Source organism: Eurypyga helias, unplaced genomic scaffold (assembly GCF_000690775.1).
Source record: "Eurypyga helias isolate BGI_N326 unplaced genomic scaffold, ASM69077v1 scaffold15502, whole genome shotgun sequence".
NCBI lineage: Eukaryota > Metazoa > Chordata > Aves > Eurypygiformes > Eurypygidae > Eurypyga > Eurypyga helias.
The window spans coordinates 5,057-32,607 of NW_010236749.1; the positions used below are offsets into that span (position 1 = coordinate 5,057).

Consider the following 27,551-nt stretch of genomic DNA (forward strand, 5'->3'; position numbering starts at 1 on the left):
ATGCCGCTACAGGAATACCAGTTCTGGGATAAAGGATATGGTAGAGACAAGGGGCTGGAGGTAGGGTGGGAGAGGAGCACAGCTGCCCCCTATATCTAAAGGGGCTCTGAAGCTATTAGTAGTTTTATGAGGGTGCAAGTGCTTGAATACCGTAGCAGTACGTGGTATCCTGATATCATAGTAGTGTTGTGATTCTAGCTGTCCTAAAAATAAAAAGTTGGGGCAGTTATTCACAACTACTCAGTCTGAAGAAGCTTAAAGCACGTGTCCAGTGTACAGGGGTGCAAACACAGAAGGCAGTGGGAGTCCAGCAAGGGAGCCTTGCAGTTAGCAACATTTCCTTATAGGATGATCATTCCCTTTAACTTGGCAGAAACAATGCAAGCCTGTCTTCTTTAGCCTATACATATTAACCACAAATAACATGCCACCATTTAATTATAGGCATTTAGAGGGTGTGTTCCATGCACCTAAATTATGCCTAGAGAAAGTGTTTTATGTATCTATTTCAAAAAATGTATTTTCACTTCTTACAGTATTGGTTCTGTCTATGAATAAGACCACAGAGCCTATTATGCTTCTTGGAACAAGCAGTGGGTCTGTCTAATGAAAATTCTGGGAAAGCCATATAAGCATCAGTGACAGTATTAGATGATGCTTTCACACTGAATGTGGTCTCTCTGAATTGTATGTTGTCTGTCATTAATCTCAAAAAATTGATTGTTATTCCTTCAAAGGCGATTGGCATAGAAAGACTCTTCCATTTTAAATCAAAATGAACATTGATCAAGAAAGAACAAGAAAGGAATGTAAGCAATGTGTTTTCTTTGCATCCTAGAACATGGTTTGTTTTCATTCTTTTTACCAGGCTTACCAACATAAGCTAAAGCTAGCCCTTATAGGTCAAAGTATTTTTGGACAAGAAGTTTATAACAAGCTGAGAAAAGAAGGACACAAAGTTGTGGGAGTGTTCACAGTGCCTGACAAGAATGGACAAGCCGATCCTTTAGGTAAGTGTAACCTTAATCTAAATGTTAAAATTATAGGCATACCTAACCAACTTGCGTTTTCGTGAGAAGGTGATATCTACATGGGAATGACTTGCATATATTGCCTTTATTACACTGGATTCAGCACAAGAAATATGCTTTAACAAACACAGGTCCCAGAACCGGTTTAACCTTGTCAGTTAGTCAGTATTTAAAAGTTGTTTCTAACCATACAGGGCCATGCATTGAGATATTTGAAAGAGAAATTAATCTGGGTGCCTTATTTGAATGTACGTCTTTGAGGTAGTTGCCTTGAATGAGATCTGTATCTTAAAGCGAAGAGCTGCTGAGCCTGTGCTCAAGCACGAATGTGTGTCGCCTGTTGCACTGTGCTGACTGGGACGCTCAAGGCACGGAGTCACGCAAGTTTATCCCTGGCTCTCTGCCCTTTCTGGCAGGCTTGAGTGCGGCAGTGTACCTGCAGAGCCTATTTCTCTTCCACCTGGACTATGAAAAATTTAGAGGAGGCTTTGCTCTCCCTTTTCCCATTGTTAAGATGCATAAGGATTTTCTAGACTTCCTAAAGAAAGAGTTGTTGCCTGACAGGTGTCCAGAATTGTACTCTCAGAGCAGAGCCCAGTGTGACAAGGAAGCTACCTTGTAATCATTTGGATGGTAACTTCTTTTGTTTCCAGTGGCTCAAAAATAGTGAGTTAATATGATTAGAAAATAGAAGTGACTGAATGGAATGTACTTTATGGATAATCTGAAATTAAAACTACATTCCATGAGCTGTCTCAAGTCTCCCTCTCTTGTTTTTCTGTTGGTTTGGGGTTTTTTTTGTGGTTTTTTTTTTCCCCCCAGGTCCTGACATGTTTTTACAGAACTCTCATGTGGAAGAATCAAACATTATCCTGCTTACCTAGGCTATGACACTCCCAAACTAGCATATGATTTTCAAGTTTATTACATTCTGTAACTCTACCTCATTAAAAGATTTAATCACATTTTGGAAGAATTAGAGGAGGCGACTATTAGTTTAGAAAAAGATGATTTGACTATGAATTTGACTATCCAGCTCTGGAATCATACCATAACACTTGGTTACATTATATAAACTACTGTTGTACAGTCACTACACTAGCAGATGTAACTAAGTAAATCTTCCACTGATTTTAATCGTATATTTAACCAAGCCATAAAATTAGTTTATTGCTATCCTGATGAAAACCCAAAGAAATCACTAGGTATTTTGTTGCTTTTTAATTCCAGATGACTCAAAGAGCTTAAGTCTTAAGTAAAAGTTGCTAATGTTTCTGTATCCTTAGACAGCTACAATTTTTGTTTCTAAAAGCAATTGCAGTATATACTAACTTTCATGGAATGAAATTTAAGTAAGTATTTGCTTAAAACCTAATAGGCTAAAAATTCTTCTGGTCAAAATCAAGGTCCAGTTTCAGAAGTGAAAAAGAGAGAGGAAAATACAAAGATATGTTTAGAAATAATAAATTAAATTAGGTGAATTTTCCATACCTCTTCTTGTTCTCCCTTTTCTTCGTATTACACATACAACTCAACAGATGTAGAGTTTGACTCTACTGTCCTACTATCCGTGATGAGTTAGTAAGTGGTTGTGCAATGGAGTTTATCAAACACCTAAAAATTCTCTCTGCAATTAGTGCAGTTGTTTTTTCTCACCTTTGAGCCTAATTTTGGGTGTAGCTGTGTGTCTCAGATAAATGAAAGCATATCCAGAAGGCATCAGTAAACAGAATTTTGAAGAAATTGCTGAAAATAAGTTCTGCTAAACCAAACCAGTTGCTTTCATTGTTACTTATTAGCCAAGTCATGAGTGAACTTAAAGTTGAAAATAAGATACAGGAATGAGAATCAAAGAATTAATAAAATATATCCAAGCATAAGGTTTTTAAACAGCATACAGGACAGTACAAAGGGCACTCTGTAATCATACACTCAATTATCTGCTTATGTTAGAATCATAGAATCACAGAATGGTTTGGGTTGGAAGGGACCTTAAAGTCTATCTAGTTCCAACCCCCCTGCCATGGGCAGGGCCACCTTCCACTAGACCAGGTTGCGCAAAGCCTCATCCAGCCTGGCCTTGAACACTTCCAGGGATGGGGTATCCACAGCTTCTCTGGGCATCCTGTTCCAGTGCATGCAGTATCTCTCTGATTTCAGTCTATATTTTTAACATGAAATGTGAATTAAAAAAATACACTGTTCTTGCCCCTCAGCACTGGCAGCGGAGAAGGACGGCACTCCTGTTTTTAAGTTCCCCAGATGGAGAGATAAAGGCAAGCCTATCCAGGAAGTAGTTGCAGCCTACAAATCGGTTGGAGCTGAGCTAAATGTCCTTCCATTCTGTACACAGTTCATCCCCATGGATGTTATTGACTGCCCGAAACATGGCTCAATTATTTACCATCCATCCATCCTACCACGCCACCGAGGAGCTTCTGCTATCAACTGGTGAGTTTTGTGCGTTGGAACTGGTGTATACACGTCAGGGTGTCAATCTGTACCCATCACTCAGGTCAAGGCTGGCACAGTTCTGATGACTTGAAACTGCTCTGAAGGAACTTCTCTGAAGCAGCTGAGTATTTGGTTCATGAACTGCACTTCATACCTAAGATTCATTATGATTTCCAGTGCAAGTGCAGCTGTTATTCTGGGAGGATCAGTGATCTGATCTGTACATTCATATATTGTACTCACATAGGCAAATCGACAGTCTGGACTTTCCATAGGCAGGACACTGCCCACGTAGCTCATCCTCCACAAATACCAGATAACTATCTCAACGGGGCTTGGTGCAGAGCCTAAGTTTTCACAGAAGGAAAGGGATAAGAGAGAAGAGAATCCACAAGAATAAACCCTTATCTTCTTGTCCTTCTGAGCAATACACAAGGTTAGATTCAAAATGTTACTGCGAGAGAACTATACTGCAGTAATGACCACAGAAAGGCCATTATCACAGTGTTTAAATTCAATAAAAAGTTGTCTAACTATGAAGAAACAATTGTAAAAGAATCTTACAGACAGCATGGTGATTATCTAAAGACACAGTGTTGTAGATTCAAAGCAAAAGCATGTTGTTTTGGTTTGTTATTTTTAATCCTTAATGGAAAAATGTTAAGCTGAAGTACTTAAAAAGAGGAGTAAAGGAGACTATTACAACTAAGGAAATCCTTCAAAAATGGCAGTTGTGTCCAATTGCGTAAAATTTTAAAAAAAGCATAAACTCTGGCAAATGGGGTGAAAAATGAGAGTAAGGCAGTCCAGAAAAGAAATAAAAGAACAACTTTTAAAGGCATAAAATGGAATAATAAAAATTTTCCCAAATGCATTAGAGAAGGGACGTATGTAGGGTGATATAAATGTTTGATTTAAAAAGGTGCATATCAAAGAGAACACCACAGTAGGCAATCTGTGTAGGGATCCAGGATGGAGGAGCTTAGATGTTGCTGCCATACAGCCTTTCTTTGTGTAAAATAAGTCAGAACAATTCTCTTGAGCTGAACTATGAGCAGAAGAGATTTTAGATAAAACTGATGAATGAATAAGAATTTCTTCTCATGACCAGGGAACTTTCAAGCAAAGGTTCTGCAGGATTGGGACAGCCTGCAGCGTTTCTGTTTCTTCAAATTGCATTGGTGCAGGAGACTGGAAATCAGCAAGAGCAATGCCAGTTTTAAATGGGCTGAAAGGGAAAGCCAGGCAACTTTAGAGCAGTCACTCTGATTTCAATCTGTAACAAAGAATACACTTACTACATAAATCATTAAGTGTGATAATATGAAAGTGAGATTAAGAAAATGAGAGGTCAAATTCAAAGTTAAAAAACATAAGGTAATGCACAAAGGGCGAAAAAAACCCTCACTATATGTAAGCAGCAATGAAATTTAGTTGTTACTTAGGAGAGACCACGGAAGGATCTTAAACAGTGTCTGCATTTCAGTTAGACTGTGAAGGAACAAGAAATGCTTCAGGAAAGACTTAAGAAAGATGGTGAAAGGTATAGAACAGCTTCCACCATGATGGGAGACATATCCAGGAGTCTCGGGTCTGGGAAAGAGGTCATTGAGGAGGAAATGTGCTAGCAGTGTATTAAGCCATGCAATACACGGGAAGGTGAATTAGGAACAATTGCTCACGCTTGGCCTCTTCCAGCTGCTGCCACTTCACTAACAGCACCGTCTGCAGAGGGGGCTGGTGGACAGAGGAGGGGGCACACACAGTGGCTCTCATCCTGTCTCCTATTCAGCACCAGGGACATTTGGAGTTTTCTTTCTCCAGTTTTCTTTGGAGTTTGTCCCTTTTTCTGCACGAATGTGTGCTTTAATCCTTTTAATAATATAGTTTTCAGTGCTTACAATGAATAATGAATTCTCACGTGTATAAGCCAGATGTCTGATGATCCTGTTACAACACAGACTGCCAAGGGGATACTTACATGAGATGTGTCTTACTGAAAATTACACTGCTATTTGCATGCAGACAAATGGTCAAAAGCATGCAGGAAAGAGAAATCTCTCCATTTCTGGCTGCTCCCTTAAACACATTTCTGTTTGATTTTCCGTCATTCTGAGGCACATGCAGCTCCAAAGGAGAACTGGAAAATATAAGTGGCTGAAGTTCCCTTCAGATCCCGAGGCAGATCCTGAGCTGATGTCAGTCAGCACAGGTCTATTGTAAGCAGTGCTATGTTCAGCAGCTGAGAATCTGGCTGGATACAAATTCCCTTAATAGCTTTATTCCTTAAACAGTTGCATATCCAGTATTTTCCACTCTGAGTTCAGCTCTTTTTCAGCTGTGCAACAACTGTGCTTCCCTTGCTGACCTACAGATAAGTTGTGAGGCCTGGCTAATTACAGTAAACAGCCATGAATTAAGATAGTATGGTGTCTGGATGCTTCCACCTTCCAAATTAGGCCATAACTATTGCACACCTTTTGCTCTGTGTGTCTTACCACTAATCATACTTTTAAAATAATTATCACAATTGACTGCATGACAGACACCCTGGATTCAGTTGTAGCATTTCTTATGTCACTTTGTGGAAACCACACATCAATAGTATCAAAGCTGTGGGTTCCTGACTATGAAATGAGCAATGAAACGGGTATTAAAGGTGATTAGGATTTTCTTTTATGTCTGCTTAAAGTAAAAGAATGTGTGACAGACGAGTTGATATCCCTGACCACTTTTGTACTGTCTGTATTTACTGTAAGGCTTTTTTTATGTCCAGGACTTTAATTCAAGGAGATAAGAAAGCAGGATTTACTATTTTTTGGGCTGATGATGGTTTGGACACCGGACCAATCCTTCTGCAGCGAGAATGTGATGTTGGCCAGAACGATACTGTGGATGACCTCTATAACCGGTTTCTGTTCCCAGAGGGAATAAAGGCTATGGTATGTTTAGCTGTAGTAAATATTTTAAACATTTTAAGAGGAAAAGAAAAGCATATGCTGGAGTTTGAAAGGAAAGGAAATCTAGACAAGATGCAGGCATTTGGAAAGACAGAGGTTGTGGTGCTGAGCCGACTGCTAGACTTCAGTGGAGCTGTGCTGCTTCATGACAGCTGAGGAGGTGGCCTCAGAATATTTCTATATGGCAGTGGGCAGAACATATCTTGTTTCCGCAGAAGACAAGGAGTCAAATTTGCCTGGTATCTCCTTCCACAGATTTCTTGAATGTTTTTACAATGTGAAATTTTTTAAAGGCTCAGAGAGAGCAGAAAGTTAGAGGTGAGGTTAAAAACAAGCGGGGTGGTGTTTTAACTTCAGAGTCCTGGTAGATTGACTTTGGATTTTGTATGCCTGTTCTTTTTCATATTGGTTTAAAATGATGAAAATAACTTGCATAAAAATACTCAACATGGATCATTAGAGAAGTTTTTTCTCTCTCCGTTTAAATGCAAAGGAATAAGTTTTTGCAGAAAGAAAAAGGAAAGAGCTGAATGCAGTCAAACAGAGCCACATTCTGGTCCTGCAGAATTTAGTAGTTGCTGTATGTTTGGTGACTAGGCACTCCCATCACATTTCTGAGGCTATTTCTTTTGTCAAAGATCAAGCTTACATGTATGCTAATTAGTGCAGCAGTGGTCCCCTAGATTTTGGAAATACTAAGTTTTAAAAATAAACCAGTTCCCCCGTGGCAGAAAGTCTTTTGACTGAGGAAAAGAGGCAAACCAACCTAACAACACATCTGTTACTTTTTCACTTAGGTGGAAGCTGTACATCTAATTGCTGACGGTAAGGCCCCTCGTATACCTCAGCCTAAAGAAGGGGCAACGTATGAAGGGATCCAGAAAAAGGAAAATGCAGAGGTAATGTGAAATAACACTGTTTAGTGCATATCACTAGAAAAGTTGTTATTAACTCAGATTACAATAATAGTGAGATGAAGTTAACATTAATTTTAACTCAGTTGTTTCCTCACCTCTTATTCCTGAGATAACTCCAAGAATGCAGGTAATGAAATCCCAGGTTAAGTTCTATCCCCTTTCAGCAGTTACATATATTTAGAAACTTGATGTCCTACTTGGGGTCGTCTACACACAGCTAGATGGCAGCTGCACCTTCAGTGGATTCTTAATATGTTACTGTACTTTTAAGTATGGCATTGAATGGAGATAGTTCTTTTTGTTTACCAACAGTCCACACTAAATTCTCTACCAGAAATAGATTTGATGTTAGGAAAAGCAAGTGTTGGCATCAGGAAAAAAAAAAAAATAGGTCACATAAAACCCCAACAGATTAGAAATTATTTAAACCCCCATATAAGAATTATATAAGCACCCCCACCACATTATTGGATCTTCTTTATAGTTGAGAAGGCCACCATAAAATGATGGTGAATGCTGCCTGTAATACCTTCTTTTCCTTTTCCAGACCAGTGCAAAAGTTAAAAAAAAAAAAATTATTCCAACAACTTCAGGCTCTTGACCATGGAGAATGTAGTCCTTTCCACCTGAAATATTGTAGGTGATGCTTTCCATCATATTTCAATTCCTGACTTACCTTAGAAACAAATAGCTTTCATAAGGATATTTTTATTTCTCTCTTTAATATAATATATAAGGAGCTTCCTTGAAGTGAACTAGCTCAGTCTCTCTGCTGTAAAGCTATTCTCATTGGCTTATAACTTGCTTCTAAATATTCTTTGTGGTTAAACTGAGAAGGATGCTGGGAGTTTTGTTATTGAATAGCTATTCTGATACTTTCTTCAATTCATTTTGTACATATACTCACAATAGTGCAAAGAAAAGGAATACACTTTTCCTGGTGTTACATACTAAATATACATGACATTCTTAAAAGAGTATTTCCTTTTTCCTGAAAAACTTGCAGGAATTGCAAACTGTAGTAGAGATTCCATTTATGAAACAATTTGTGAAGGGTTAGTAAATGATTAGAAAATATTTCAATAAAAGTTTGTAGATTTCTTAAAGAACTTAGGATTGAAGCAATAAATAGATCGTTTTCAGCAGAAGGCGATACCCCAAACGTACGCTTATTTATATTTATTCCATGCTTATTAAATTTGTTAATCATAATATTAGTTTTTTATGAATGAATACCTAGTAACAAGAGTTACATTTTCATTATATTAGTGTGTGAGAATCTATGAAAAGGCATAGACCGCACAGAACACTGAAGTGCTAAGAGCATCCCATTTGATGGGTCTTTCATGATTAGCCATCTGCAGATCACTGACCTTTCTTTATTAGACCAGACCCTTTCTATGTCCTTAAATAAATGATTGCTTAAAAGAGAAGGAGGGAGAATTTATAATGTTTGTATAGAAAAACATTACTAACTTGGTTTATATCTAAACAGAGAGGAATTAGCTGGCATGTCTTGATTTCCTAGATCTCTTGGGACCAACCTGCAGCAGCTTTGCACAATTGGATTCGAGGGCATGATAAAGTGCCTGGAGCATGGGCAACTATAGACGGCCAGGTATGCTCTGAAAAACAGAAGAATATTCTTCTTTCCTATACCCTCCTTCTGATCTTTTTAAATTTTAAAGCCAAAAGTATCTTCATACAGGTGAATACAGGTGAGAGTTACACTGGGGCAGCTCTCATTTGATGACTATATGTTTTGCATATATCTAGAACAGGCACCTAAACAAATGTACGGAAGACAGTGATTATTAAGATTTCATTTTTTAATCATAGATCCATTTAAATCAAACACCACCAATAACTGGAAAAAAAAAAAAAGAAGTAATTGGGCTTGGTACAAAGCAATAAGTAAGAAGGGTAGCCCCAGACTGAGCCAGTCATTTGGGGAGGTAGGCAGGCATCACATTATAATGCAGCCCATGCTGTACAGTGGGCAACACCACAGTATTAAGAGCAAAATGAAACATGGTGAGCTATTGAAATTACAAAGAAGGTTTTATTTTAAAGAGATTTGGGCCTAGATAATTGGCAGAAATAAATCTGTATAATTTTATCCAAAACCAACTACTTCCTTTCAGTGTATTAACAGTACTACACATTTGATCCACATTTTACTTACATGAAATACTTTAAAAATTACATTACCTTTCCTGGGTGTGATACCCAGATTTTGTTGCTTAGCTATTAGCCGTCTGCTGATAGGCTGCTCCAAAAGCCAGGTTCTGCCCTAATGTCCAGGAACTGTTGCTGATTTGAGATCCCAGAAAGAAGACCCCAGGAGAGAGTCAGTATTCAGCACTGCCAACCCAGAAGCAGAGCCAGACTCCACCAGTCACAGTCAGGCCTCTGCCAGTCCCTCACTCCCGGCATGCACTGGCCAAAGCCGCTTCCCTTTCTGCACTGGTTCCAACATGCACATTATTGCAGCTAAGCAGCTTTGCAAATTTAGGCAGCTGGCAAAGTTTAACGTGTCCTTGGTTGTAAAGATACAGAAACAATGTTGTAACATGTTTTCCATGTGTAGGTGATTATATTTTACTTACATTAAAGCTTCAAAACAGTATCATTTCATTATTAGAGCATGTTTAGAATCTGCGCATTCTTATTTCCATTTATTTTTAGGTGGTTACTTTTTATGGGTCATCATTACTTGATGCTTCAGTGCCTGCTGGACAAGAGCTGGCAATAAAAGGTGCTTCAAGACCTGGACTTGTAACCAAGAATGGTCTGGTCGTTTTTGGTAATGATGGGAAGATGGTAAGTGCTCACCCTGGCAATCATGAGCATGGGTGGAATAACTTTAGCAAGAAGTGCAAGTAGTGTGGAATTGTCAGGCTATACAAATGCAGCTGCTAATGACAGACAGCTAATTTGCTTGGAGTTTATCCGTCCTCTACCATCCTGTCGGGGAGACATAAATGTTTTGCTTCTCACTCAATCCATATTCATTTCCAATATGGATTAAAATGTACTAACACTAAGAGAGAATCTGAACGACAGGTAGGAGTGGCCTCTGTTAAATTACCTGCATCTTAGCAGCTTTCCTGCAAGCCATTTATTTCACTATTTCAATAACAGTATTAATGCCTAAAAACTCTTCACACAAGGATGTTACCTCTGAGATAATTTAAAATCATATCTTCTCATTTTTCAGGTACTAGTGAGAAATCTGCAGTTTGAGGATGGAAAAATGATCCCTGCATCTAAATACTTCTCTGCTGATGAAACAACTGCCCTGGAACTTACAGAAGAGGAGAAAAAGATGGCAGAAGACATTAGGGTAAATCAGTAAACTGTTTTAGTAGGATATTACTTTAAACAAAAGCATTCCATACTTCTCATTATAAGCAAGGCATATCTTTTATTTAGCTATGCAAATTGGTTTTTGATAAAATGTACTCAAAGAGCATGGGGTTAAATCTGTTGTTATTGATGTTAGTTCTGGTGGAATTGGGAATTCATTAGAGTACTTACACCTCATTTTAGAAAGTTTTCTTTCAGATATCAGTGATACAAAGATAGTGATTGCAGGGTCATTTATGGTAAATATTTATGAATAATGAAGGTGGGAATGAAGAAAAAGAAATGGAACTTCACCTCACAACAACGAGGTTGTGTTACCAGGATGTGCTCAGAGTGGTCCTCTTGGGCAAGTTCCAGGGAGTCTTAGAACAGCAGTCTGAAAGAGAAAAGCAGCAGTTTTCTCACTACCTGTGTGCACTGTCTCTCTTCTGCCACAACCACAGACAAGGGCTGGCTGGCAGGGTGATGCAGCAATGGGGCAGAAAGCTCTCACACCCAGAGAAGCACATTGCCACCCTCTCCTGTAATCCATCCCTTTGTAGCGGGTGTCAGGGGCTTACCTGAAAGTCACGTCGTTCAGGTTTTGTGCCAGAGCAAGTGAATCACAGGTGTCTTCCCTCCTGCTACCTCTGCTACAGGGTCAATAACTTCTGGCACAGGTCAGGCAGCTTGATGCACTAATATTTTAAACTGCTGCTTCAAGATGACCTTGAACCTGTTTGCCAGCAACCTAAATGCTGCCCAGAGCTTTGGCTGAGACAATAGCTGAAAGAAATATAAACTCTTCAGTTCATGACATTACCTGCTAACTCTGAAACCTGATTATAGTTAATTGGAATATTATGTTACCAATTATTACACTATGCATCTCCATCTCATGCATGCAGCTTAAACTACTTCTCAGCTCTGCCCAGGTGCCAGGAACGCCATCAATCCAGTCACTAAGTCCTCCGTTGTCCTTGCTTCTGCTGATGACGTATTTCATAATGCAATGGGAAGATACTATCTGAAGGATAAAGATCTTAAAAAAATGGGCCTGAAAATTATTAGCATTGTACATCAGGTTTCTTGCCCCATTTTGTGAAATTATCATGGACAAAATAATATATTTGGATAACATAATTATGCTGAAGAATTTATTGGCTAACATCAGGTCTCTAGACAGTTCTAGACCCCCTTAAAATAATTTTCTGGTTTAGAATCCTTTGCAATAATACATGTTGTAGGCACAGATACCACAGCAAATTTGGTTTAATAAATACTTCTTGCAATTTGGTTAATCATTATTGTCTCCCTTGTTTTCATGTATTATTAGGCAATTTGGAAGGGAATTTTGAGCAATGTTGCTGTAATTGAGGATTCCACAGACTTCTTCAAATCTGGAGCATCCTCTATGCATGTTGTCAGGTAAAAAATATTCAAGATAACAACATTTTGAAATTAATGGAAACAAAGTTGTCGTTGTGCTTTTAAATCAGGGTTGATCAAGTAGTGTTAGAAAAAAAAATTCCCCTATATTTTCCAATACTCTATTTCTTTTCCTACTTTTGAAAACGTCTTATAGTTCTACTCTCAAAATTAGGAGATATTGACGTAATCCTGCTCTTTCTACTGAAAGAAAATTTCCCTTAACTTCAGGAATATCAACCACATGGGGGAGCATGGTGATGCTCGAACTTGTCTGCATGCAGTGACAGGTCATGACCAGGGGGTTGATTGGGAAGCTGAGCCCCAGAGGGAAAGCGGAGCCTTTCATCCTGTGTTGGGTCATCTCAGTTGCCTTAGTTTTGCAACTCAGATATTCCAGGCCATAAAATAAAAGCAGCATTTCAGATGTTTTTTAACCTAACTGATTATTGTCCTTATTACGTACCAGTCTCATAAAGCTCTGAATGTCCTCCATGTATTGGTTAGAGTAGTCCCATATATTAGTTTATCAATCAATATATTCTTGTCATTATTTCCAAAGAATACTTAAGAATATTCCAGAACTGACATTTTCTTTTCCATAACACGTCCAATTAAACCAAGAGATTCCAGTAAAATGCACAACTTCTGTGCCATTGTCATCAGAATATCACACACACATTCACATACGTATAAACTGGTGCCCAGTTTTGATCCTTTTTGACCTTCTAATGATTCACTTATCTGAAGGATTCTTTCTTTTGTAATTAAACTTACTCTCTCCTCAAAATCTTTAGAATGTTAGAAGAGATCAAGCAGAAATATAGTGGACTTCAACTACAGAATGAAGATGTGTATATGGCCACCAAGTTTGCAGATTTTATTCAAATGGCTGTCAGGAAATTCAGAGGAGAAGACAAAGAAGACGAGTTAGTCATTGATTATGTAAGACCTTTTATTCTGCCTTTATTCTTTAGAATGTATTGGTTTTGGGGGCATAGACAATGCATTTTATTGAACTGCTTGATGCAGTAGGAAAAGCAATCAAATATTTGGTCATACAAACTCTTCTTTGTGACCTTTTTTTTTTTTTGGCAACTTTTATATATTTGCATTTTGGAATGGAAATATGTAATGTTACTCATGGTGTTGCAGAAGCCAGGAGATCAAGAAGATGCAGTAGAGTAGCTCACACAGGCAGATATTCCTACCTCCCTGCACTGTCCTACGAGTATGCTTCTGTCAGGATGGTTCTAGACCTTCCCCTATCCTGAGGCAAACAGTGCTAGATTTTCTCCTAAGAATCGGTTCAAAAAATTTCTGTGAAAGGAGGATTCTGTGGGGTTTTTGAAGTCATTAATCATGTCAGGATTTCTTGAATTTGGGAATTACGCATTTGACTGAAGTACACTAAGACCAGCCTTAACCAGAGTTTAGTATTGGTTTGAACATAGAGATCCAGTGATAAATAATACAGAAATCTGCTTACCTATCTCAGAGTGTGGCCATCAGTATTCAGGGACAATATGATTTCCATTTAATTTTATTCTCCTGTCCACTCCTAACAGCCATATGTATATGGTAAAATGCATCTGGATGTTGGCTGCAGATATCAAAAGCTTCTTAAGCTACATTAAAACCTTAGTTATCAACAGTTAAAATTAATTTATTATTTATTTCATTCAGGTTTCAAAAAATGTGAACAACATGACTGTGAATATGCCATACCAGTGTTTCATAAATGGGCAATTTATAAATGCTGATGATGGAAAAACTTATGACACTGTAAATCCAGCAGATGGATCAGTAAGTAATTTCCAACCATGACCAATACCAGTTTATTTCAATTTATTTGCCTGTTAAAAAATCTAAACCATTAAGCGAATATTGGTAATTTCAAACCCATACAGTACACATTAAACAACCTCTAGAAATAATTTGAAGTTTCAGTTTGCTTCTTATTTTGTATATTCTACAGTTTTCCCATTTCAGTCAAGCTGCTCAGCAAAAATAACCTACTTCCACTTCAACTATTACATCAGCTTCCACACTCAGCTTTATGTTTTACCTTGATTTCATTCTTGCTTAGCTTTGAAAAAAATTGCAGAAGTTTAGTTGCTAAAGAAGTATTTCTGTTAGGATACTTTATATATTTCCTATATTTCATCAACTGCATTTCATTTTACTTTTTTTACAAATCTGATGCCTTAGGGCTAGTGTGACTTTAAAACATCCCTTTAAATTCCCACTAAGAAAAATGAATTTTCAGTAGGAAAATACCTACAGTCGCACTTCAGTTCTGAACTACTGAATCTTGGTTGAGCAACTTACAATTATGAATTATAAATAAGAGAAGTGATTCAGATGTCCATGTAATTGCTATTTAATTCTGGAGTAAATACATTCTGCTGAAATCAATGCCACAAATTTCACTATCGTCAGACTCTGGTACTTTTCCTGAAACTCATTATGGAATGGAATACAAGTTACAACAATTCTGTATTGGGATTTACAATGTGTATTTTTGTAGAACACAATCATCATAAAATACTGTGGGTTCATATGGTGGTTCGTGGTAACAGAACCTCCACTCCTATGAAGTGGAACGTGTGGAAGTCATTTTAGCATGCTCAGATATTAGATTGTAATACCACACACAAAGACTTCCAACTTTTGTAATATCACATTGATTTTATATATGAAAAGAGAGGGTGAAATCCAGTGGGACAATGCACCCACTGGAAGAAGAAGAAAGATCTAGGAATCTGAGACCTTGCAGTGTCCTCAGAATTCTGGTACATCAGTTGTGCCTTAACTTTCTGCAGCCTGACTCACCCATGACACCTGCTGGTGTTGAAAATGTTCAGTATTTGCTCATACCCAGTCCGGAAGCTTAGGAAGGAATAACACTGCATCCCAGCCTTTCAGTTTGCACTAACAGAATGCTACCTTTGGACAGGTAATAGCCAGTGTATCTTCTGCTTCGTTGGCTGATGTTGACAAGGCAGTGGCAGCAGCAAAGGAGGCGTTTGAAAATGGTGAATGGGGAAAAATGAATGCAAGGGAAAAAAAAGGGAGACTCATGTACAGGTATGTAAAAGACAGCCTGTGTTTGTTTCATTTTCTTTAATATTAATGTTTTGTCCCTCTGAAGAATTGTTGCATATGTCCTGGTCCAGTGGAAGGTGTCTCTGCCCGTGGCAGGGGGGTTGGAACTAGATGGTCTTTGAGGTTCCTTACAACCCAAACGATTTCGTGATTCTATGATTCTGTTTTCTGAATATGCCAGTGTCAAGATTTCATCCCCTAATTTACTTCGGTTTACCAGCCTCCAGTCTTAGCTGGCTAACTTCTTATGTCAGAGAAGAGTCTTGTGATCTCTCACTGCAACAATTTTTTAAATTATTATTTATGAATGGAAACAAATAATTTGAGGAAAACATTTTAAATACTTGATGGCTTCATTTTATCTCTATGGCTTTTGTTGCAAGGATTGAAAATTCCCTTGTAAAGTGCAAATCCTTCTGTATAAATGAGGCTAAGTTATAGAGGCAAAGCCTATCTAGGATAGGTAGGCAAAGACTTTTGTTCTTGCGAAGCCTGCCTGCATCTGCACTTCGTACAGTAAACATACAATCACATTGCCATGAATTTTGAAATAGACTGTAACTAATGCTAGATTTTCCTGGATTGTATCCGATCATACTTCTCACCTAGCTGAAGACCCACTCCAGGAGATGTGTTATGGTCTGCTGTGGAAGAACTGTCCATCTGATTCAGAGGTTTGGAATAGGCAACTAGGAGATGACCCTGTCCTCATAAGGGTTTAACCTAGAAAGACAGGAAGGAGTAGGGAATCCATTCCATGTCTGTGCTCTGACAGCTAAGGAAGTGGAATGAGGGAAATATAACATTCTGCACAGCATGTGTCTGTCTCCTGCTGTAGTGTATGCAGCAGATCATTTGTTATCACATTAATATACTTGTAAGACTTTTTACTTTGTTGAATGCTTTGGATGTAAATTCCCCTCTCCTCTTTTAGCGTATCCTTATGAACCACGTAATTAAAACCAAAGTATTAAAAAATGCCACGTTTTACAAGACATTGTAGGCATCTTAGCAAAAGAGAACAAAAGCAAACCTGAAAATTCTGCGTGTCATAAAGTATGTGTTCTTGGAAGAAGGCCTGTAGGACTCTCAAAAAGCTGAGTAGTCATCACAGCAGAAAATGGGCAAGTCAGAACTTACATTACATTAAATCCAGTTGATCATTTACATTTTTCACAAATGCGCACAGATTCAAAGCATGTACAAACTTGGGTCTAATTTGTATTAGGAATGTAGAGTGCTTGAGAGCCTGACTTAACTCTGTCCCGAAGAGAAACTTTTAAGGTCTAAGAACTGCTGCTCTGTGTTTTCCACTTACAAGATTTGCAAGAGTAACTGTGTTAGGCATATGGAAAATGTAACTCCCCTACACTGCATAGATCATTCCTGGATTAAACTCTTCTCTGTTCCTGTGACTGGCTCTCTAAGATAGCTGTACCAGAATGTTTATGTTGCAAACCATTCCCACTATGAACGAAGGCTCTCTCTGTTCCCCCTTAATTCAAACAAAGCCCCTTTTTCTCTGGCCTCTGTTCAAACTAGAGATTTTGAGTGCCGAACTGAAGAGCAGGTTTGTAGCATTAAAGCCCCCAGCTCTGCTACTTCGCCTTAAGAAATCATTAATAGAATATATTAAGCATGCGTTGAATGGAACCTTCTCCTTTGTCCCTGACATGCCATATCCATTCTCTTACACACTAATGCTGATGTCCTGACCTGTAGCTGGGTCTCCAAGATACAGTTAAAACAGGTATTGAAGAGCATTTTCCCACTGCAAATGCTTTAAATGGGCAGAAACTACATAATGGAAAATAGGTTTCACATCCAGCTTTGAATACTCATTACAAGATCAAAAATGCACTTGGTTAAGCTCTTAAAGTCACACAGGAGCATTGATTATATGTCTGAGTACGAAAACACGGACAGAAGCTTAAGAAAAACATGATGCATCTGTTTCACTGCCACGTGAGGGATCTAAGACTGAATGTAAAAATGAATTCCTGCAAACAGACCTCTCTGACCAAGCAGGGGTCCACTAAAATTACAAGAGCTCCTCATAAGTATCTGTCTGTGCAGATACATTTTTGAGACAGTGATACCTACTATTAATTCAATAATTTTTACCACAGTCTTTCTTATATCTCACTGTGTTACTTCATAAATATAACAGTTGGAGAACTTGAGGCCCAAGGAGACTGTGAGCCAGATTTTCAAATGTACCAAGGCATATAAAATTCATTTTGCATTACAGCTTAGGAGCTCTGTCTTTGGACATCTGGGGGCCTTTGAAAGGTCCAACATTTAAGTATTTTAGTCCAAGTTCAGACAATAGAAAACAGTATTACGAAGCTATGATGTGGTATTTGCTAGCTGGAGTTAAACCACAACACTCCCTCATATCTTAAGCTAAGATCCAAAGTACTCCTTCGTTGTACTTTTGATTACTTGACATTTCTTATGTTATTGTGTATTTCCTTTCTGACTTATTGGTTTGATTTTCTATAATCGACTCCTTGTAGCAGAACAGAAAAAGAGTACAGCTTTTCTAAGCATTAATTTATTTGCAAGACCATACTTGAACAATCAGGTAAGCTTTCATAGTTTATGTCCTCATCCAGTGTCTACTCTAGCCAATGTGAAGACATTTGCAGACTTCAACAGGCAATTGTTCAAGATCTTACTGATATTAATGAGCAGTGGCTCCAGTACTCCACCTCCAAATTCTTGGGAATACTATTTTAATTACGGTTTGTTGCCATAACAAACATAATTTTAGGCTCTCAGTGGATAGATGTCACTTCTCTTTGACATGGATTTGTAATGTTTCTATTAAAGACTTGCAGACCTGATGGAAGAACATCAAGAAGAGTTAGCAACAATAGAGTCTATTGACTCGGGAGCTGTCTACACTTTAGCTTTGAAGACCCACGTTGGAATGTCTGTGCAAACATTCAGATACTTTGCTGGATGGTGTGACAAAATTCAGGCAAGTGAATATGAAAAAGAAATAATCAACGGCAGGGCTTCTCTGCAGGTTTTGTTCTGGTTTTTTGCTGACACAGTACCAAAAAGCAAGTGTTAGCAAAAGTAGTCAAGGAATCAAAAAATTAAGCAAAAATAGAATTGCGCCTAAAATGGGTCTCCTTAGCAAAAAGGACAGTCTGCTTCCAACTGTAGAATATGGATTTAAAATGTGACTCTAAATTTCTAAGAAATCAGTTGAGGTGCCCAGTGGATGTGCATGCTTAGTCAGCTCTTGATTATTCATGGAGCAGAAAGTCATTGTGGTCATTGTGCGGGTAAGAGCAGGGACTCGTGCTATGTTACGCTCTGACCAAGGCTGGTGATTTCGCGTGATGGCAGAGTATGTGGCACAGGTTCAACAGCCTCTCCTCGAGTATCTTTAAAATCCACAATCAAGAATATCATTCATCTTTTCATTGTCCATCAGATCCTCACTTTATGTTCTTCCATGCTTTTGTTATCCATGTTTTTATTTCATCCAACTGAAAACAGGGCGTTTTCAGCTACAGTATCCATAGTAGGAAATCATACAGTAGAAGCATCTCTGCCCCCTTCTCTGCTGCAAAAATGCTTCTTGTTTTGAAGCCTACTCTGTGGCTTTCCAAAACATCCTTACATGGCAAATATATTTGTAATAAAAAAATGATTAAACAGTAGCAAGATTTGTCCCTCCTCTGTCTTTTAGGGTGCTACAATTCCAATTAACCAGGCACGGCCAAACCATAATCTAACATTCACCAAGAAAGAGCCAATAGGGTAAGTATCACTTTTTTCTTCTTAGTGACAGCCTTGAAATACAGAAAAGCCATTCAAAAGCTGCCATCAAAAATGTAATCTTTCCCCATTTTTCCCTACCTAAAGTGTCTGTGCAATTGTTATCCCCTGGAATTACCCACTGATGATGCTTGCGTGGAAGAGCGCAGCATGCTTGGCTGCAGGCAACACACTCGTACTCAAGCCAGCGCAGGTAAAAGCAAAAAGGAACGTACCTATAACTCAGGTCCTCTACAATTTGTTCAGGCAAAATAATTCAGACAATCTAGGGGATTTCACCCATAGGTTTCCCTGTCATATGTACCCATAGGTTCACCATGTTATATGTTTTAAAGAGCGTGTATAGTAATACAAATTGCCGTGATGATAACAAGTTACTGATGGTCTTCAATTGTGCTCTGATGCTACTCTCGTTTTCAAGAATGAATTCTTTTCTCCAAGAAGCCATCACTTTTAATTTGTCAATACTGTGAGTAAGAAGATGAATATTCTATCAAAATAGAGATGTATTGAATATAAAATATATCATCACACATTTAATTAAAATATGTGACCTAATCTAAATGTTTCTACTTAGGTGACACCTCTGACTTCCTTGAAGTTTGCAGAACTCTCAGCTAAAGCTGGATTTCCTAAGGGTGTTATAAATATTCTGCCTGGTTCAGGTAAATCTTCAGCTAATAATTTTTTCTGGCAAGAGTAGGTCATGCTAAAGCTGGTGAACCAGCATTTTACCTTTTTGAAGGCCTGTTAGTTAAGTGCACGTATCTTCATAGGTAGTAGGTGCGCAGCTGTGTCATACAGCTACTTCACGTATTTCCAGAACAGAGTTGGAAAAATCTGTATGTCCCTTGGCTCTAACTAGTGGTTAGACCTGTCAGCCTACACATTTCAGAAGTTCAAACAAACAACATGAACAGTCTGGAAAAGAATGTATTACAGAGAAACATAGAATCACAGACTGGTTTGGGTTGGAAGGGACCTTGAAGACCATCCAGTTCCAACCCCCCTGCCATGGGCAGGGACACCCTCCACTAGACCAGGTTGCTCAAAGCCTCGTTCACTTCATATTTTCCCCTAATCGTATTGTCACTCACAAGTATTTAAATGTGTGAGACCTAAAGCAAGCTGGTCAGACGTGAATTGGTCACTATAGGTAAGTCATGGTCCACACCGTCTTACCTGATATCACCGTTCTCCTCTTTCCCCTAAGGAAGAAAAGTGACAAAGCAATTGGAATGGGGCAGGCTCTGTTACAAATTAGATTATTCCACCTACAGTGGGATATTAGGAAAGAAGTTCTTTAGTCCAGACAGATGGGGGAATTTGGAGCCACTGATGTGATCCAAGTTAATTAATATGAGATTTTTCATAGTTGTATGAAAAAAGCTGTAAATAGAAATAAGGATGTGATGCTGTACTTGGCTGACAGCTAACAATTTGTTAGCTTTCTGTGTCACAGTGCTGCTGCTGGAGTAGTAAAAATCGCCTGTGTACTGCTCCGTTAAACTGTTTTCCTCACCCCCATAGGTGGATTGGTGGGACAGCTGGCTGACAAATTGTTAGCTCTTTCTGTGTCACAGTGCTACTGCTGGAGTAGTAAAAATCGCCTGTGTACTGCTCAGTTAAACTGTTTTCCTCACCCCCATAGGTGGATTGGTGGGACAGCACCTGTCTGAGCATCCAGATGTCCGCAAAGTCGGATTCACTGGTTCGACACCAACTGGTAAACAGATCATGAAGAGGTATTCTCAGCAAAAGATTCATAAGTAAACACTGCTTAATCTAGTCCTGAAGTCTCTTGTTAGCTATACTGTGCACGTAGCAGTAATAGAAAAGCATAACTATGTTTACATTTATGTAGTACTCTACTAAGTCACCGTTGGAAAATAGAGGTTTATACATTTTCAGTAGATGTGATTCAAAGGAAATAATGAAATAAGCTATTTAAAAGTTGGTTTTATATGATTATTTATATTTTTTTACAGCGCAGCCACTAATCTGAAGAAAGTTTCTCTTGAACTCGGCGGTAAATCACCACTGATCATATTCAGTGACTGTGAACTTGACAGAGCTGTAAAAATGGTAACGTTACTTCTAAGTAAATATATTCAAAGGTTGTATGCTACATCCTCAAAGTATTGCAGTATTCTTCTTGACTTGCCAAAAACTGCAGTAGGGAGCCCTTGCACGAAAAATCATGCAGTCTGTTAGAAAATAGACTCTACAGGATGTTTCTTTATGCCAGCACAGTTAAGGTGCTTATGCTGCCCCAAAAGGCAGGGATCAGTACTGCAAAAGATACATGTTAGAAAATACAACAAAACAAAGAAATACAGCTGAAAAGTATTTTCAGTAGCCAAGTTAACACATTAGAATCGATTTGTGAAAGTGTGATACTGGGGAAAATAAAAAATAAAAGCTTAAAAGTGAGTTAAAATATACATTGAGCTCCCTTTTGCCATATAGTTCTTAATTGACTATCAATCATAAAAATCCACCTTCCCAACCAGCCATAATGTGTTTCAGGTTCATAAATAAGATGTGCAAGTGAGAAATTCAATGGATTTAAGGAGCTTATTCCCTGCTCAGGTAATCTGATTCATCAAAATGACAGCAAGTGCATTTTGCTCACTAAGAAGCAAACAAAGGTCTTCCACACTGTGTTTACGCAAAGGGCTAATTCTGTGAATTCTCTAAACCAGCACAAGCAGGTTCTGCTACCAGGAAGAAACTATTATACACTTTCCCATTCTTGGCAGGACAAGTGCCTGGGTGACCGCACAGGGAAATACATACGGGAAACAATAAAAGCTGAAACCTCGCCGGCAGCACACTGCTTGGCCCCACCACTGTTCTCAGCTGTAGAAGGGGGTGCCACAGAGGTTGGCCTGAGCTATACCTGGCATTGATGGCTTTAAATGATCGTGAAACAACGCTTTTTTGCCACACACTTCACACTAGCACGTGATTCCAGTCATACCTAGTAATGCCAGGACCCTAGGCTTCCACAGCTGCCAGAAAACTACTTTTTAGGGACTTCATTTGCCCTGCTCTTCCTTCCCCCACCTCCCTACCCGCCTGGTATCAGTTCTTGCTAAATAAAAAGCAACAAACTGCATGAAGTCTGAATCCGCACTCTTGAAACAGGAGGGTGCCTGCAGATGAGACTTAGTAATATTCACCCGGTTGTAACTTTTGACCCAAGCAGTATGGCTCAGGGGCTTAGTACAGTTCATGCTCGCTGGTTGTGCTGCCAGCCCCCTTTGTTGTGATGCTGCAGCAGGTGTTTTTGTGGAAGGCTGATGGAAATGGCAAGAGCAGTGCTAATGGGTTTGTCCTGAGCCATTTGCCGCTGTGGAAGTGTGCTTGCCAGTTGCAAGAGTAGTCTGCGTGTTGCCTTGATGATGTCCCTTTACATAAAGCACTATGCTTTGAGGGTTGCAGACACAGGATGCAACCCAAGGGAACAGAATGAAAGGGAGACTGAACAAAAGGGTGCATAGAAATATTAATGGTTTTTTTCCCTGATCAGGGTATGGGAGCAGTGTTTTTCAACAAAGGAGAAAACTGCATTGCAGCTGGCAGGCTGTTCGTGGAAGAATCAATCCATGATGAATTTGTTAGAAAAGTGGTAAGATATTCAAGGCCTAAAGTTTAAGCAGATACTTCACTATGACACAAATACCCACTGGTTTTATAGAAACTTGCATTTCCTTATTTTCAGTTGTTTAATTTCTCATTACTGCTTATGATAGGCAATGCTGCTTCTCAGGAACCTCTTAGAGGGTTAAAAGGCAGGCACTGAAGGGGAATATTTTCATCAGTCATGCACAGATAAGTGACATTGAAATATAGATTGTACCTTCAGTGATATTTCATATTCGACTAGGAAAGTAAGATTAAAAAAATTACTGAACTTAGGTCAATGTGATTGAAAGTTGCTGTGAAGTTTTTAGAAAAGGCATATTGGACATGTGGCTAGAATCACACAAAGGTCATTATTAAAAATCCAATAGTCACCACACTGTACCACTGGAGAATTTATTTATTTAGCTCAAGAACAGGAAATCACTGCCATAACTCATGTACCACTGGTAAAAGCTAACATTTTATATGCCTATCTTAATAGGAGAAGAGAATGACTACATGAAAACAGCATCAAAAACTTTCAGAAGTTACCAGAGATTATCAAACATAAGACAAAGCCTCATTTTAGAAAGGAAGAAGCATTCTACCCTCTAAGAATCCAGTCCTTTGCCATAGCCTAAGTTCACAGCACAAAAACATGAAGCATCCCAAATAACATTTGCTACCTTATGTAACTTCATTTTAATTGGGTAACCCATAGGTGGAAGAGATTAAAAAGATGAAAATTGGTGACCCACTTGATAGATCTACAGATCACGGTCCACAAAATCACAAGGCACATTTGGAAAAGCTGCTGCAATACTGTGAAACTGGAGTAAAAGAAGGAGCCACTCTAGTGTATGGAGGAAGACAAGTACATAGACCAGGTAAAACACCATTCAGAGGTCTTTGGAACTTTTACACTTCAATCAAAAGCCATCATGACTGTCTCTGCTGCACTTTGTGAAGTAGCAGTATCATGGGAGCAGTACCTGGTAAGCCCAAGATACCACTTGAGAACAGAGCTTTCAAGCCCCGTATTAGGAGAAGCTGTGCAACTGAAGTGCAACGTATGAAATTGGATCAGAACCTAGTCTGTAATCTTTTGCTCATTTACTCCTGGTGGTTATGGGGCATTGAGGCTTTTTTTGCAACACCCTTGAACTGTCAAGAGCCACAAGCATAATTATAGCCATTTAGATCACACTAACGCTAAATCCGACTGAGGAAGCTACTAGCAGAGTTGGCATAACGTATTATTATCAAGAGCCTTTTTAGCTATGTTTAAGTAGCTAAGTTTAGTGGGCAGGCATGGAAGCAACATTTTCTCATGGACATCTGTCCTTTTTCAACACTGAAGAAGCAGCATTTGCGTCAGGGTTTCAAAACAAAATGATTGCATCCCTAAATAAAATGGAAGTGGGGATTCATAACTACACGAAATCTGTGTAACAAAACTAAATGGAAACTCTTGGGGGGGGGGAGGGCAGCATTTTTATAAAATCTCTGGAGTTGATTTTACGCACTCAAACTGCAATACACTCACTCCCCAAGGTGTAGGTGACCAGGATTGCCTGTGTATAACACCAGGACAAGTCTTGACTGGCAATGGTCAGCGAGCTTTTAGCCAGGTCTTTACACCCTTCAGACATGAACAGTCATTATGAGATGGTCCTTTGCCCCAGAATTTTTGTTACTTCAGCACCCATAAATCTTAGGCGAAGTTGCTGCCCATTGCATGCTTTGCCTTATTTGGAATATATAGATCTTTATGGCTATCTTCTTGTTAGGTAACAAGAAAAACAGTGGCCCCTGTGACATGCTGCAGCCTTGTTTTCCTGCTGTCAGTGCAGGGACTTCCCTGGCGGAGTCCCCTGGGCTGTGGCACGAAGTCCTTCTGGCCTGGCAGGGAACAGCATTCAGCTCTGATCAATACAGGCCGTCCTTTTAACCTTTTCTCTGCTGTTTCTCTGGCGCTTACACACTTGCATTTCCATTCACACTTTATTCACATCAATATTGGTACTTGCTCTTTCAAGTCTTAATGCATCTATGACCTCAAAGTGTGGAAAAGAGATGGTCTGGACAATACAAACCATGAAGTAATTTCGCCAGGCTCAAATGATGCTCTATCCTCTGCTTAGGTTTCTTCATGGAACCCACTGTATTCACAGATGTTGAAGACCATATGTATATTGCCCAGGAAGAGTCCTTTGGTCCTGTGATGGTGATTTCTAAATTTAAAAATGGGTATGTTCTCCTCTGGTTGCTGTTAGAAACTTGTTTTCACCCTAAGTGTAGAAGTGGTAGCTTATGGAGTATGATTTTAAGTCTTATAAGACCAGTCCGAATCCCTAGATCCTCCGCCAGCTAAATTCTGAGAAAACACCCTTTTTAGTAGGGGCCACCCTGCTCCACGTCGACGTAGAACTAATGCTATTAGCAGCGTGTGACAGGACAGAATGCAGCCGTGCCAGTCCTTAAATCAGGCTTAGTATTCGGCGAAACGTTTTCACTGAAGGTGACGTGGTAATTGCAACAGCTGAATCACATTACAAAATGTGTATTTTTTCGAGAGGAATCGCTCATTTTTCTCTGTCACGAAAGACCGCATAGCGTCGTTGTTCATTGTGTAATGTTGGCGCGTTACCGTTGCAAATGAAAATCTGTATTTTGTAGATTGCCAGTTTTCATTCCAAATCTTAAGAACTGTGTGACACCCAGAAGAGATTAAAACCCTATGTGGGAACTTCATATCACAATTTCCACCTGGTTTCATTTTCTGCAGTTTGATAACGTAGATAAGAACCAGCCACATAGATAAGCCTTCCCACCTATAAATTACGTACGGTGATAAGGGACCGTGCTACGGTTTTTAAAGTTTTAAATTGTTACGGATTTTTGAAGCTACATGGAGATGAGGTGCAACTAGGAAATAGCACTCTGGACACAGCCTGAAAAGCTGTGTCTCGACGAGTCTGAATTTCAGCATTTATTTTCCATTAACTTGCAAAGCAGGCCAAATTTTTAGGAAACATTCATAATCTGCTGGCAGGCTCTGCTTTCCAAGTACTTCTGTGTTGCTCTCATCCCCACGTTGTGCTGCAGCTGAGCAAAGCTGGTGTGCCAACTGCAGTTTTTCCTTTGCCATTTCTTAGCGTAGACCTTAACCCCCAAGATGCACGGGTACAAGCTTTGCACGTTTGAAACAAGGCTACGAATTTCCATAGATCTGCGAGGCTGACACACAGGTTGGTCCTTAGTAACTTGTCTCCAAAAAAGCTGACTGGAGAAGAAAGGGCATGGCAAAAGGTGCTTCAATGACACTGAAGGTGGAAGGTTGCCACCACTCGTTTGCTTTACCTAGCTGCAATCAAATCATTTCTTTCCCCCGTAGGGATGTCGATGGAGTGCTGCGACGGGCAAACAGCACAGAATATGGCTTAGCTTCGGGAGTTTTCACAAAAGACATAAGCAAAGCACTCTACATCAGCGAAAAGCTAGAAGCTGGAACAGTGTTTATTAACACATATAACAAAACCGATGTGGCAGCACCATTTGGTGGATTTAAGCAGTCCGGCTTTGGGAAAGATTTAGGTAAGTTGTTCTCTCCCCACCCCATTCCCCACCTGACAGCCCAAAGCCACCTTACCTGTGTGCAGTGCATCTGGTAAAATGTGAGCCACGGATGCATTTCCTGCATCTCCCACATTCCTCCAATTACAGCAATCTGATTTCTCTCCCATCCCTGGAAGACTCCCACCTCAACCCCTCCAGTTCAGCCCTTCCAGTACATTTGTAAATAATGCTCTGGCACGCGGAATATTCCTGCCCAGCTCCTCAGAGCAGCCAAACTACAGCCTGTCCGGAGCTGCGTACAGGCCGCAAAACGCTGTTAAGTAGCAAAGGTACTGGCCAAGAGCTTCTGCCCTTCAGAAAGGATTTAGGCTTCTCTAACTTGTAAGAGCACGGGAAACATTTTTATGCCTTCAAATCTCATCAAAATTTGCCGAGAGCCACAGAGACAAACGCATTAAAAAAAAAAACCCTTATCTTTTCGAAACCAGCTTTTAGAAAAGCGAGGTCTGGCCTGTCAAAGAAACTTTACAAGTCTGGGCAGATCGAGCCTCGTGGCAAAGAAAAATGAATCAAACAAAATCTCACTGACACAGCATCTTTTTGCCTTCGAAATCTCTAGCGAGTGTCACGCATGTCTTGAAAGCAAGTATCAGGAAAAAAAGATTACTGATTTTTACACAGCTTCTTTACCTTGAAGCATTAACACAGGCAAAGCTCACAAGCTCAGCTACAAGCCCCGGTGCCCATCTGGAGACTGCCGCTGCTTCCGTCCCACCCAGGCGGCGGCTTGTTAAACCCCAGCTCCCTTTTCTTTCCACTTCTGTTGGGTTTGGCCTCTTCTTGCCAAACCAGTTCTGTAAATCCCAGTGGGAGGGGAAGTTAATTAGTTTCTCTTTTTCCTTATGGACCCAAACATTGGCTAGAGCACTTTTTTTTTCTTACTAACAGTCTCTGACAACATTCTCCCATTTAGCTGCTATCCTAACTGGTGAGTATTGTGCTTGTGCAGGTGAAGAAGCCCTTCATGAGTATCTCCGAACCAAGGCTATCACTGTGGAATACTGAACAGCTTCATGTGGAAAGCAAACTTCTGACAGTTTCGACCTTAATGACTCCATGAAGCACTCAATACCGTGCCCAGGATATGCTGTCTGCAGTGCTGCACCTGAAAAAAACCCCAAAACAAAACACCTGTTCCGTGGATACCTTTCTATAAATCAGGTCCAAATTTCAGTCTCGCTGACAGCTAAAAGCATTTGGAAATTAACCTGAAGTTATTTAAATTACTCAGCAGCAGT

General features: G+C 39.5%; 1 protein-coding gene across 1 annotated transcript; it reads left to right on the plus strand.

The window, feature by feature from the left end:
- LOC104506303 (mitochondrial 10-formyltetrahydrofolate dehydrogenase-like) lies at positions 1-27,551 on the plus strand. The gene is made up of 23 exons (XM_010147216.1): positions 1-60; positions 869-1,010; positions 3,248-3,482; positions 6,262-6,427; positions 7,243-7,344; positions 8,891-8,980; positions 10,051-10,185; positions 10,583-10,708; positions 12,047-12,138; positions 12,936-13,083; positions 13,825-13,944; positions 15,098-15,228; positions 18,082-18,232; positions 18,956-19,026; positions 19,132-19,237; positions 19,622-19,709; positions 20,696-20,789; positions 21,033-21,129; positions 22,580-22,678; positions 23,396-23,561; positions 24,819-24,924; positions 26,072-26,271; positions 27,263-27,551. The coding sequence occupies exons 1-23, from the start codon at positions 1-3 to the stop codon at positions 27,316-27,318; spliced, it is 2,781 nt and encodes a 926-aa protein (XP_010145518.1). The 3' UTR covers positions 27,319-27,551.

Coding starts and splice junctions, on each gene's coding strand:
- LOC104506303 (XM_010147216.1), top strand. CDS start 1: ATGCCGCTACAGGAATACCAGTTCTGGGATAAAGGATATGGTAGAGAC. Junction 6,428..7,242: donor CAGAGGGAATAAAGGCTATG/GTATGTTTAGCT, acceptor TTTTTCACTTAG/GTGGAAGCTGTACATCTAAT. Junction 18,233..18,955: donor GATGGTGTGACAAAATTCAG/GCAAGTGAATAT, acceptor TCTGTCTTTTAG/GGTGCTACAATTCCAATTAA.